This window comes from Stegostoma tigrinum, chromosome 6, assembly GCF_030684315.1.
Source record: "Stegostoma tigrinum isolate sSteTig4 chromosome 6, sSteTig4.hap1, whole genome shotgun sequence".
In the NCBI taxonomy this organism is placed as follows: domain Eukaryota; kingdom Metazoa; phylum Chordata; class Chondrichthyes; order Orectolobiformes; family Stegostomatidae; genus Stegostoma; species Stegostoma tigrinum.
The window spans coordinates 2,936,869-2,951,406 of NC_081359.1; the positions used below are offsets into that span (position 1 = coordinate 2,936,869).

The window sequence follows — 14,538 nt, forward strand, 5'->3', positions numbered from 1 at the left end:
AAGCCCAGGGTTCAGCAATGCCTTGTTAGAAGCTCTGGTTCAGAGTAATGAAGGGAGGTTCTCTTGCCCAAGGACTGGAGCAGGAGGTTTTGCAATCAGACAAAGGCAACCTGGACTGAGGTCATAGCACAGCTCAATGCTCATGGACAGAAGAATCCAACTCCAACTCAGGAAGGTGTTGAACAATTATTTGCATTCCGCAAAGCTAAGTGGCACAGTTTGCCCAGAGCAAGCAGACACTGACAGGGGCATCATTCAGTCTAACTGTTCCTGTGCGGCAGTATGTCACATAGGAAAATAATCACGTACAGGTAAGAGATCAGGACGTGGTGTGGTTATGCATACTTGTAAGTTTCTGACACACCCACTGCCATTATACTCAATCCTTCTCTTCATGGGACGACAAGATTTCCCGTATCAAGAAGGACTCAATTCAGACTTGTGGGTGGTTGTTTGATATTCATACCTTCATTTCTACCTCTGTAAATGTGACTCCTCACACGCCACTAGATTATAGTTCAATAGGTTTATTTGAAATCACAAGCTTTCGGAGTGCCACTGCTTCGTCAAGTGAAGTGCTGTGACAAAGCAGCAGTGCTCCAAAAGCTTGAGATTTCAAATAAACCTTCTGCACTATAGCCTGGTGTTATGTGATGTCTGACCTTGTCCACCCCAGTCCTACAATGATACTTCCACATCATCCATGATGCCAGGGTCAAGGATGTCAAACAGCAACTGAGGCTACTATTAGGGAGGAGAGTGAATAACTGAGGTTACAGTTCACATTGTTACCATGACATGGGTACAGAGGGAGTAAGGTTCTAAAAACAGAAGAGTCAGGAAGAAGACAGTAAGGAAGCGATGAAGAAACTAAAGTTACTTGGTGTGTGTTTGTTGAAGAAGTTACTGAAAGTTTCTCGATCTTCTAGGTGACTACACAAGGAGGCTTGAAGAGGACTTGGATAAGCTGAGTGAACGGGCTAGAATGTGGCAGAAGAAAACGATGAAGAAAAGTCCAGACCCGAAATATCAGCTTTCCTGCTCCTCTGATGCTGCCTGGCTTCCTGTGTTCATCCAACTCTACACCTTGTTATCTCCAGCATCGGCAGTTCCTACTATCTCAAAATGTTAGGTCATATATTTTTGCAGAAAAACAGAATATTTCTTTAATGTTGGGAGTTTGGGAAGTACAGCAAGTTCGCTTGAAGCCAACTGCACCTTCCTCATAACTTAGGTTTCCACCCAATTTGGTGTCGACAGCAAATCTGGAAGTAGTACAGTTGGTCCCTGCATCACTTCCGCAGTTAACGGAAGATCCTGTTAGCCCTATGAAGCCGGTGAGCCTCTACTCTCAGCCATAATTGGCATCCTTTGGCTGCAAATGGGTGGCAGGATAACATCAGGCAGAAATGCTTGGGACCATCAGTGGTCTACAGCAGAAGATGGAGTATACCGTCCAAGTTTTTTTTACTGTCATTACTCTAACATGCAAGCACCTGGCTGCCTCAATACAGGGGATCATCCAGCAGCTGCCAGATAAACACCTGGATCTACATTTCATCACTGGATAGTATCAGTGACAAGACACTAGGATGAGACACCACAATCTCCCTCCATGTGTCCCTGTACCAGAGGAGATGGGAAGCAAGATAGGGCACGTGAAAGGAAGAGTGCATCAGGCAGTTGTCCAAAGAGAATTCATCTCCGGACACTGAGATTCCTTGCCCTTCCACCTTTCCTTTAGTAGTGACCTTGTAATCTCCAGCAGATCAGGTCAAAGAGGGTGCCTCTGCATCATTACAGAAGACACTCAGGCAGGCCGAGGTGCTCAATGCCCAGATACCCCAAGGAATGGCCACCAACATTATCATAGCGGGCCATAGCAGTCACCTGGACAACAAAATGTGAGGCTGGATGAACACAGCAGGCCAAGCAGCATCTCAGGAGCACAAAAGCTGACGTTTCGGGCCTAGACCCTTCAACAGACCTCTGATGAAGGGTCTAGGCCCGAAACGTCAGCTTTTGTGCTCCTGAGATGCTGCTTGGCCTGCTGTGTTCATCCAGGCTCACATTTTATTATCTTGGATTCTCCAGCATCTGCAGTTCCCATTATCTCTGATAGCAGTCACCTGGTTGTCTCTCCATTTTCTTACTGATCACAGTATCAGCATAATGAACGTAATAAAAATTTTTCATTTAATGCAGCAGAATAAAATGAAATAGTCCTCCATCAATGAGCTGTGCCCCAAAGAGGAATCTGTGTGCTTCTAGTGAGCTGGTTTCCAAAAGACTGTCAACATAAACACAAACCTGTGTCAGGAGCACATTCACCCATTCACAATAAGATTTCCACAGGCCTGCCTGACACTTTGGACCATTGCCATACTGATCTCTTATTTGAATATCCTCAAACACTAAGCACCCACAGTCATCATGGGTAGAGAATTCCAGGGATTTGAAAGTCTTTGGATAAGTCTTTTTCTGTCCTAAATGTCCAACTCTTTACACTGAGATTGTGATCCATCATTCCTGGACGTCCAGCAGAGGAACATCTTCCCAATGACTACCTTTCAAGCTTTTAAGAATTTCATTTTTCAATGAGATCACTTTTTACTCTTCTGAACTGTATAGAATAAGTATGGAGTCTACTTATTTCTCCTTTGACAAAATCTCTTAATCCCCAGAATCTGTCTGATGAATCATTACTGCAGTCCCTCTCAGGAAAGTATACTATTCCTTTGATAAGGAGGTCAAAATTTTATACAATACTCCAGGTGCGGTCTTAACATGATCTACATGATTATATAAAGACTTCTTTATTCTTACACTCTAATCCCACTGCTATAAAAAGTTATTAATTTGAAAATTTATCAGTTTTTTTCCATTTTTGCAACAGTTGCTTTATCTGCTTAGCATTTTCAAAATGTTCTTTTACTTCAAGAACCTTTCCTTTACCTTCACTGAGACAACAGACAAGCTTCAGCTTAACATCTCACCTGAAAGACAGCACCACTAACAATGCGGCACTCATTCAGCACTACGTTAAATTGTCAGCATTGTTTATAAACAAAATACATCATGGGATGAAGCTGTTGAGAGTGCAGTTGCTGATTAAAGCAGAGCAACACTCCAGTGCTTCGAGTCAGATCACTGAATACATAACAAATGCAAGTTACAACGTATACAAGGCTATCTGCCTAGTCTTGAAATAAATTAGTCCTCAAATTATTACCTTTCCATCTAGCGGCTTTAGAAGTCCAATGGAGTCTCCTGTTTTATGTGTATCTTGTCATTAAAAGACTTCATCTTTAAGATGTTCATGTGCTGCACTGCAGCAGGTTGCAACTCTGCCAATGCTCTTTATCTGTCTCTTAATTTTCAATGTGCTTTATTGTCTCAAATAAACTAAATCAAAGAATTAATCAATCTCTTATGAGTGATTATTAGCATTAACGTAACATGGTGCCAATGGTGCAAATGTTGTTTAAGACTTGAATCAACCAATAGGATAAAAAATCCATGTAAAGTCTGAAGAGGATCAGCACAGAAAATATTGCAGAGTGGTGAGGTTGACTTTTATGGAACACGTCTTTAATAAAGCAGCAGGCAAGAAAGACATCTCAAAATGAAAGAAAATTATTTAAATAAGTCAGCACAGGCTGTGGAGATGATAAACATCTCTGTGACTGAGGCCTGAAGCAGCAAGAACCAGAGAAAAACTAGTAGAAAAAGCCAGTAGGGACTAAACAAAGTCATAGCTTAGAAAATTTCAGAACCATTTTGAGGTGTAAACTGAAATTGGGGAGTTAAGATTATAAAGTAAACACACTAAGGAAAAGAAGGCAGAAATCATGATAGCACAGTAATAACTGGAAAGCTGGGATGAGAGAAACTAGAGGCACGAAACAGACATTGCTGAAGTCGGGAATGAAGCAATAGCTGTAAGCTGCAAAGTTTAATAAAGTATTTTAAATACTTTAAGTATTATAAATGAGCCAGCAAGACAGGCAGGTAAAAGTATTGATGCCTTAAAAAGAACTTGTATAACACTTTTAAAACAAAAATTAAAAATCCCACAATTTACCACTTTTGAAACTGGAGAAGTTGAAAACTGCCTCGGGAAGAAGGCTCTCTGATGAAGGGTCTAGGCCCGAAACGTCAGCTTTTGTGCTCCTGAGATGCTGCTTGGCCTGCTGTGTTCATCCAGCCTCACATTTTATTATCGGGAAGAAGGCTAACTGCTGCAAACCCTCTATTTTGTTTCAATTGAAAGAAAAATGATAAAATATATTTTGCTGATGTTTTCACAAGATTGGGAAGATTCAAACTCTTCATAAACATTTAAAACAGAATCAAGAAATTTATTTCAGAAGTATGAAATCAAATTAACATTATGGGAGATTTGAATCTACATATTAACTAGAAAGATTATAAGATCGAAGGTGGCCTAGATGAGGAGTTCATACAATAATTTCAGGATAGTTTCCTAAAACATAATATTCTGGAGCCAGCCAGAGAACAGATTATACTAGATCACAGAGGGTTCAATGAAATTGATTAAATCAGATTGATTAATGATTTCAGAGTGAAGATGCTCTTAGGTTGCAGCGAACATATGTTTAAATTTTACCTTCAGTTTGAGAAAGATTAAGTTGGTCCAATTCTTTTTTAAATACAGCAGCCTTGAAGGTAGGAAAACAGAACTCGCTGAAGTGAATTGGAAAATTATGCTAAAGAATAGATCAACAGAGAAGTAGGAACAGACATTTAAGGGGATATTTCAGAATATAGAGAATACATTCTATGACTAAGAAAAATTCCTAGGGAAAGACCTATCATCTGTGGTTAATTAAAAATCTTAGAGATAATACTGAACGAAAGAAAAGTACGTAATTATGAAAAGACAAGTGGCTGATCAAAAGATTAGACAGAATATAAGAAAAGTATTGAACAACCTAAATAATTAACAAAAAAAGGAAAATTAAAGTACAAGAGAAAACTAGCAAGAAATATAAAACTCAGACTGAAGAATTAACAATGGAAAATAATGAAATGGCAGATGAATTTAACAGTCTTTTGCATCAGTCTTTACTACAGAGGACACAAGTAACATCCCTGAAGCAGCTATAAATCAGGAATTTTAAGGGAAGTAGGAAGTCGTGGAATTTGTAATTACCTAGCGAAGTGGTACTGAGTAAAGTGCTGGAGCTGTGAACTGACAAGTGCCAATGTCCTGATGGACTAAATGTTAGAGTCTAGATTGATTCCTGAGGTTTGTCTTATGAAGATGGAATGAGCAGTTTAAGTAAACTCCCTGGAGTTTATAAAAATGAAAGGAGACCTACTTCAGGTATACGAGAATACAAAAGGGGAATGACAAAGTAGATGCAGAGCAGACATTTCCCCATGTGGGGCAATCTAGAATTTAAGCTAAAGGAAGCTGATTTTAAAATGTGCTAAGGAGGAATTACTTCTCTCAAAGAGTCGTGAATCTGTGGAATTCACTCCCCCAGAGTACAGTGGATGCTGGGACACTGAGTAAATTTAAGGAGGTATGATATTATAAAGTTCAGAACTCTGATAATGGTTCATAGATTGAAAGGGACAAGGACAAACATACTGGAATTGAAAATAATTAACCATGTCTGGGGAAGGAGTCGAAGCTACATGAACAAAATTGTTTTAACAACTGCTTATTAAATGGCTACCTTAACCTGTGGCATCCCCTGCAGAAGAATTTAAGGAGTTAACTGCAGGAAAGCTGTGTCTTCAAACAGACAGTCAGTGCCAAATCTAATGAGGGACAAAGAAACTACTCCTAATAAGATGGCAAGCTGCAGACTTGCAATATTTTGGATGCAAGAATCTAAGAAATTATCAATGATATCAGACCAGAGACCTGAAAGAAGAGAAACTGTTTAAGAATTAAACACCAGAACTGTTCAACAGCAGAACTTCAAAGAACAACAGTGCACGGATCCTAAACATCAAAGGGGAGGCAATGGCCCAATGGGATTATTACTGGATTGTTAATACAGAGACCCAGACAACACTCCAGAGACCCAGGTTCAAACCCTGTCACGGCAGATGGTTGAATTTGAATTCAATAAAGTATCTGGAATTAAGAATCTAATGTTGACTATGAACCCATTGTCAATTGTTGGGGGAAAACCCATCTCTTTCACTAATGTCCTTTAGGGAAAGAAACTACCATCCTTACCTGGTCTGGATGATGTTAAAAAAGATAGACACTGTCGGTTGGAATCATCACTAAATTCCATTATTAATCAAGCAATTGTCAAGTTGAGGCTTAATTTACTTATATGAGAAGGTATTTTGATTGCCACATGCAATAAAGTTTAAATCATTGTTTCAATACTTGATTGTGAAATTTCTTAAAAAGTAACCAAATTAAAGGTAGCTTGTGGAGACAGATAGATTCTTAATGAGTAATGGGTTGAAGGGTTATGATGAGTAGGCAGGAAAGTGGTGTTGAGATTAAAATGAGATCAACGATGACTGTGCTGAATGGTGCAGCAGGCTTGAGGGGCTGAATTGTCTAGTCCTGCTTCTAGATCTTCTGTTCCCAAGTTCTGACAGTAAGCATATCCAGTGGTCAAAATCTATGTTAAACAGGCTATCCAAAGCAACAATTTAAATTAAGATAATACAGTAAAAACACAACTAATTTTTATCTTATATATCTTAAATTACATTAAGCTTTAAATTGGAAAATAATAACTACACATATTTACTAAGTTTTATCATCCGACAAAAAGTCATTCCACAGGTACCTTCACAGTCTTTATTTGTTGCAAATGGTGAATCCTCACGTGACAATGCTTGCTGACATCCTTGACTATTGGCTATAGAACTCTGTGAGGACCTTTCATCATTTCTACAACTGTGCGATGTTTCTCTTGCTGATACTGGGCTTTCTGCTTGGTCACAGTATGAGGAAAAAGAGGAAGATTTCTCTTTTTGGTTTGTTTCTGACCAGAGTTCTTCAGCTGGGCTGACAAAAAGAATATTCTCATTGCCCAACTCTGGTTTTGTTTCTTCTTCATTATGTTTAATTAACCTTGATCTCTGGCAATCTTGCTTGGAAAACTTAGCCTTTGACTTAATCAAAGTCTTATCTGGCTTTGTTTGACTTGAATACCGACTTTGAAATGTTTTCTTGCACTTTTTCTTTGCAGAATGTGTTCTGGAAGTATGGTATGATTTATTAAGGTTTTCATAATATGCACCGTGAAGTTCCTCATCAGAAACACTCAAATAGTTTCCATCATCAGGATCTTGAGATGTAACAATCATTCGTTTTTGCAAGGTATTATTTCCAAGTCCTGTCGGTGTTGGCTTTGCACAAATTATTTCTGATAGATCAACTTGCACTTTTTGTTCTTCCTTCTGATTATTAACAATAGCACCTGCAATTATTTTGACGTACCCATGTTCTTCACCTTGCTGAATATGGTTTTTTGCTTCCTCCATCAATTGTTCTGAACAGGACACATCACTACTAACGTCTCTTGCATTTTTTGGTAAGATTTCTTCACAATCTGCATAAGGATCTGGACGTGGCAAAAAAGCTGAACACATATTTTGTTTCAGATAAACACTGAAATCTTCTTGCACAATCATGGGAGATGAAGGTACATTTGCTTCTATTGTTGCTGGACCCAGAGACAGTCCCACGATTGTCATTGGTTTATAGGTTAAGTCAGCCAGTTTCTGGTTTGTTGTCCAAGTTGAAGAACCCACAGTCTTCATAGATTTTGGTCTATAGCTGGGTGAGGCTATGGGATACTCTACCTCAAGGCAATCATCACCCCACTTACTCTTCAAATTTTGTTTTTTCAATCTTCTGTAAGGGGTATTTAGTTTCAGAAAACTTTTACTTGTGGCTGAGTAAGAACATTTATAGACGGATTGCATTTCCAAAGATTGCATTGTCACATCAGCATTCATTTCATCTTTAGTTTCCAATTTTGGACTGACTGAAAATTCTTCCAAACTATCAATACAGCCACTTACTGTGTCATTTTCAGGATTTTCTGAAGAGATAGAGCTTGCACATGACTTTTGTTCAGAGGATAGAACTGTGTTGATTTTGCTCAGTTCGCTTCCACTGAAACCTGTGGTACTCCCTCCTCCAATCTGTAACTGTGGCATGAACTCATTTCCTGATGGAACGGGAGGTATAAAACTATTCAAAGATGCCTGAATTATATTGGGAATGCCCTGTCTCTGATTTATGATCCTGCTCTTTGTATTTATTTCCAATGTTTCCTTGAATTCGTCACTTAGGAAAATTAGCTCGTTTACGGAAACAGAAATATCACAATCAGGACACTGGCTAAAATGTGATCCAACTAGTTTTGGAGGAGATGGAATGAACTTGTCTATTGATTGTTGGATATGTAATGGTATGCCCCACTGGTACTCAAACTTTTTTGTTATAATATGCCATTCCAGGATATCAATAATTTCCGTGGGCTGGAAGGCTAATTCCATACCTTTATGCTCTATTTTAGCTCCACTTGGTTTGATTACTGGAAGCAAAGGTGGTGCTTTAGGAATCATCATTTCCATTGATTCATCAAATATTGTTGCAACACCCCAAAGGTAATTAATCTGCTTGTGTTTTAAATTCATATCCAGGCGATGAACAATATCTTGTTCGGCAAACAAAATGTATGGTAACCTTGTTTTCTTGAATCCTTTAATATGTGTTCTCAGCTTTGGTAATGATTTCTTCAGTGCTGGAGGATAGGTTTGTTTGTACAAATCCATTACCAGTTCTGGAAGGCAGTGCAGTTTAATAGACAGGCTTTGTTTTATCAAACACATATTTAGTTTATTGCTGCATTCTGATCTAAGTTCAGCCAGAGTAGACATCCTTTCTTTCTTTTTCACTTTGACACTCTCCTTTAAACTTCCATAATTTAAAGTCTTTTTTTGTTCTTTGGTCAGAAGAGATGCATGCTGAGAGGAAATCATTTTACAATCATTTGATAACCCTACAGTTTGGCATCTTATCCCACAAGTTCTCTTAACTTTAATTTGTTGCACAAAGTCCTGTATTGGTGGAGGGGGTGTCATAAATTCATTTAAAGATGATTGAATCAGCTGTGGAAGGCCCCATCTGTGATTTACAATCCTTTTCTTTACATTAGTTTCAAGTGCTTTTTGGTGCTCATCACTTATAAACTCTAACTCAGTCAGACCAATAACTATTTGAACATCAGGCTGTGGATTGAGTTGGGTTGCAATCAGCTTTGGAGCAGGTGGAATAAATGCTCTGGTTGATTTCTGAACATGTGATGGCAACCCCCAAGTATGCTGAAGTTTTTTCTGCAAAATATGCCATTCTAGAAACTCTTTAACTCCGTCAGAAAAAACAGTTGCTGGTTGTGGCGCATGCTCTATTTGAATTCCATGAGGTTTAACTGATGGAGGTAAAGGTGGTCCTTTGGGAATCATCATTTCCATCGACTTATCATACAGTGTTTCAAATCCGCAAAGGTATGCAAGTTGCCTGTGTTTCAAGTTCATCTCTATCAGATCAATATCATCTTGTTTCATGAAGGAAATATACCGTACTCTTGGTTTTTTAAATCCCCTACCTGGTGCAACAAGCTTTGGTAAAGATCTCTTTGATGTTACTGGATAAGTACGTTTGTACAAATCTTTTACCAGTTGAGGCAAACAATCAATTTTAATTTCTAGACACTGCCTTAGCAAGCTGATATGGAGGTTTTCCTTGGATTGCGATCTAAGGATAACATTTGTAGCTATCTCTTTTACTTTGTTTAAGCTCACCTCATCTGTCTCATACTGGGAAAACAATCTTCCTCCTTTGAGTCGCAGGTTTGTACTCTGAGAAAATATTTTATAGCTCCTTCCAAGGTTATTATTATTGAGCACTGTGGTGCTTTCTTTACAATGTGCTGATGGTTGCATGAAATCATCATCATCAGGAGTTGGAGCAATAAACTGCATTAGAGATGACTGAATGATTTTAGGAAGACCCCATTTACGATTTATAATCCTTTTCTTTATATTTCGATTCAGTGTTTGTCTGTGATCTTCAGTAAGAAATGCCAACTCACAAGGAGCAACAACTACTGAAAAATCAGGCTGGGAATTTACCTGGATTGGAACAACTTTTGGAGCAGAAGGAATGAATACTTCTAGTGATCTTTGAATATGTAATGGCAGACCCCAATTGTACTGAAGTTTTTTCTGTGTTATGTGTAATTCTAGCCTGTCTCTTACTTTATTTGTAATGGAATTATTTTCCATACCAACAGGTTCTATTTGAGCCCCACTAGCTTTGATCAGTGGAGGCAATGGTGGTCCCACTGGAATCATCATTTCCAACGATTCTTCATAGACAGTTGAAAATCCCCATTCATGGGTGATTTGTTTGTGCATTAAATTCAACTCCAAACGATCAACTGCTTCTTGTTCAATAAACGGCAGATATGATGGCTTTTGTTTTTTAAAGCCTTTGCCAGGTAAAATGGTCTTTGGTAAAATCTTCTTTGGTACCTTAGCATAGGTACTACTGTAGGCATCCGTCACCAGTTTAGGCAGACTTCCCATTTTAATTTCTAAACATTGCTTTATTAAGGAGAATTCTATAACAGCTCCCCTTGTAACCATTTGATTATCAGAAAACAATATCTCAACATTGCTATCCATTTTTATGTCTCTTTGTTGCTTTGTTAAAGACATTTTTTTTCTTAATCGAATAATATTGCCTGAAGAAGTAGGCACTATGAAAATGGGCATTGTTTGATGTTGTGACTCTAGTATGAAATCTTCTGCCTGTGGGGCAACAGGTATGAAACTGTTTAAAGATGACTGCACTACCTTTGGAAGGCCCCATCTGCAATTTATAATTCTTTTCCTTGTATTCAATTCCAATAATTTCCGGTGTCCATCACTGAGGAAAGGCAGCTCAGCCGGCACACAGATTGTCACAAAGAGAAACTCGGGCTTCACATGGAATGGAATTAGTTTTGGAGCAGGGGGAATAAAATTTTCTTGTGATCTTTGAATGTGCAGTGGAAAGCCCCAGTTATGCTGAAGTTTCTTCTGTGCTATGTGCCATTCTAGTTTGTCCTTAATTTTATGGTCCAGGAAAGTTGCTTCTTCACCCACAAATTCTATTTGAGTTCCATTTGCCTTGATTGCTGGAGGTTCAGGCGGTACTTCGGGAATCATCATTGCTACCGATTCTTCGTATTGGGTTGGAAATCCCCACAGATGGGTAAGCTGTTTGTGTTTTAAGTTCAGTTCTATCAGGTCAACAGCATCCTGTTCAATAAAAGGTAGATACAATAATCTTGGCTTTTTAAATCCTTTGCATGGTGCGATTGGCTTTGAAAGAGGCTTTTTTGGCTTTGGAGGATATGTAGCCTTATACATATCCTTCACTATTTCTGGAAAACAACTGTTTTTAATTTCAAGGCAGTGTTTTATCAAACATATTTCTAGCTTGTCTTTATTTTCTTGGTTGAGTTTAGCAGAAAGACATATCTCTGCTGCACTGGAAGGTTTTGGATTAGTGTTACTTTTTTGACTCTGTTTTAAAGGTTGTTTAGCTTTCTTAGACTGTAAAAATATGTTCATTGAAGTGCCTACTTTTCTATTTCTCACTTGAATATCAGTGGAAGATGTTCTGTTTTGTTCCACTGCTTCAGGCAGCTGTGCAATAGAAGCCATAAAACTAGTTAATGAATACTGAACAGCTTTAGGAAGACCCCATCTGTAATTTATGATTCTTTTTCTTGTATTAAGCTCCAGTTTTTTCTTATGTTCTGAATTCAAGAAAACCAATTCAGGCGAAACGAAAACGAGGGAAAAACCAGGCTGTGGTCTTAGATTTGCAGGAATTAGCTTTGGAGCAGGTGGAATAAATGCATCTTGGGATTTCTGAATGAGTAATGGTAATCCCCAGTTGTGTTGAAGTTTCTTCTGTGTGACATGCCATTCTAGTCTACTTCTAACTTCATCTTCAATGAAACGTGTTTCCATTTGCACAGGGCATATTACAGCATTTGTTGCCTTAATGACTGGAGGCACAGATGGTCCTTTGGACATCATTATTTCTACTGATTCTTCATATAAATTTGAAAATTTACAGAGATGGGCAATCAGCTTATGCTTTAAATTCAACTCTAATTGATTAACAGCATCTTTTTCAATAAATGGTAAACAATGTGGCCTTGGCTTTTTAAATCCTTTACCAGTTACAATTAGCTTTGGCAAAGGTTTCTTTGATTGTGGGGGATAGGTGCTTTTGGAAAACTCCCTCACCATTTCAGGTAAGCATCCAGTCTTAATCTCAAGACTCAGCTTTGTTAAACAAATCTCAAGTTTGTATTTCAATTCTGGTTGGAAGCTATCAAGAAATAAATTCTTATCTGTATTCTTCATTTTCTTGCTTCTGCTAGTTTTTTCAGATTGCAATGCTGATAACTTCCCCTTTCTGACTGATGTAAATGTATTGCGAAGTACCATTTTATTTTCTTTATGGTCAATATTGCTGGAAACATCTGGAGCAGTACTCATGAACTTATTCAAAGATAACTGAACAAGCTTAGGAAGACCCCATTTGTAATTTATTATCTTTTTCTTCGTATTCATCTCCAATATTCTCTTATGCTCATCACGAAGAAAAGGCAGCTCAGTTGGCGTAACAACAACTGAAAATGTAGATTGCTGGTTTAGCCGGGATGAAATTAGTTTTGGAGCAAATGGTATAAATGCTTCTTCTGATCTCTGAACATCTAATGGTACACCCCAGGTTTTTTGAAGTTTTCGCCGTATAACATAGTCTTCAAAGCTCTCTCTCACTTTATTATCTAGGAAAGGTGTTTCCCTACCCACATGTTCTATTGTAGCTCCACTTGACTTGATTACTGGAGGTAGGGGAGGCCCTTTCGCGATCATCATTTCCATTGATTCATCATTTGGGGTTGCAAGTCCCCAGTTATGGAAAATCAGTTTATGCTTCAGGTTCAGCTCCAAACGATCCACTGCATCCTGCTCAATAAATGCTATGTATAATGTACGTGACTTTTTACATCCTTCACCACGTGCAATAATCTTTCTTAATGGCTTCTTTGACACAGAAGGGTAACTTTTCTTATAAGATTCTTTCACTATTTCTGGCAAACAATGTAAGTTAATTTCTAGATGCAATTTTCTTAAGCACATATCCAGCTTATCAGCATTCTCTTGTGTGAAGTCAGATAAAACGGCCACCTCAGACACTTTGCTCAGTTTTGCATCTTTACAATCTTTTTTATACTGTAAAGACATCATTGCCCTTTTGTGCATTTGCAGAGGAATTCTAGTCTTTTTTCTTGTGTCAGTTATGGTGGATCCTGTTTTGTTGGCTTCTATTATTTCTGACTGTTGCAAAAGATCTTTTCTTAATGGAGAAGGAGTCATGAAGTTTCTTAATGAAGACTGAATAAGTACTGGAAGACCCCATTTATGATTGATTATCTTTTTCTTTGTATTATGTTCTAATAACCTCCGATGTCCTTTGCTTAAAAATGCCAATTCAGTAGGAGCAACAACTACACTAAGGCTAAGCTGTGGATTCAGCTGAGATGGAATCAGTTTTGGAGCAGGTGGGATAAATGTTTCTGCCGACATCTGAATATGCTGTGGTAAGCTCCAATTCTGTTGCAGTTTTTTATGTGTAATGTGCCATTCCATTTTGTCCCTGATATCACATTCAATAAAAGTACTTTTCACACCCACAGGTTCCACTTTAGCTCCACTTGCTTTGATGGCAGGAGGCAGGGGTGGCCCTTTTGGAATCATCATTTCCATGGATTCATCATATAGAGTTTCAAGCCTCCAAAGATGGATAATCTGTCTGTGTTTTAAGTTCAGCTCTAAGTGGTCAATGGCACTTTGTTCAACAAATGGTAGGCACCATGGTCTTTGTTTCTTACATCCTTCACTGGGAACACTGAGCTTTGGTAATGCTTTCTTTGATGCTGTAGGATAAGCATGTTTATACGATTCTTGTACGATGTCAGGTAAATAGTGTGTTTTAATATCAAGCACCTGCTTTAACAAACACATATTTATTTCATCTTTGCATTCCGGTTTGAGGTCCACAAAATCTGGAAATGCACTTATACTCTTTAAGCTTGCTGTTTTCTGTATGTTTTGGCAATGCAATGAAGGGAACTTTTCTTTTTTGCTTCTTATCATCATTCTGGAATTGGCGTCAATGTGGTTAAACGTCTTGCTTCCTCTCATGCTTTTGGACTGTTGTATGTGACCTTGCAGTGATGGAATTGGAGCAATGAAGTCCCTGATAGATGACTGAATCAGGTTTGGCAGACCCCATTTTTTATGTATGATCTTTTTCTTTGTATTCAGTTCCAATCTATTTCTATCTTCAGCACTTATGAAAAGTAACTCAGCTATTGTAACAACTACTACATCAACATGACATGGATTTAGCATGGAGGGAACAAGTTTTGGAGCAGGTGGGAT

At 38.3% G+C, this 14,538-nt stretch overlaps 1 protein-coding gene and 1 long non-coding RNA gene across 4 annotated transcripts in view; one reads left to right on the plus strand and one right to left on the minus strand.

Moving 5' to 3' along the window:
- The window catches only part of LOC125453674 (uncharacterized), an 18,730-nt gene extending 16,799 nt beyond the window's left edge, over positions 1-1,931 (plus strand). For both annotated transcript variants that reach the window (XR_007247811.1, XR_007247812.2), the window contains exon 3: positions 930-1,931. This is a non-coding gene — a long non-coding RNA (uncharacterized LOC125453674). The remainder of the gene's footprint in view (positions 1-929) is intronic.
- LOC125453671 (uncharacterized) overlaps positions 1-14,297 on the minus strand; it is a 15,924-nt gene extending 1,627 nt beyond the window's left edge. For both annotated transcript variants that reach the window (XM_048533524.2, XM_048533523.2), the window contains exon 1: positions 6,795-14,297. In XM_048533524.2, the coding sequence (XP_048389481.2) occupies positions 6,795-14,253 (7,459 nt within the window). In that variant the 5' untranslated portion in view covers positions 14,254-14,297. The remainder of the gene's footprint in view (positions 1-6,794) is intronic.
- Between the last annotated feature and the right edge of the window lie 241 nt (positions 14,298-14,538).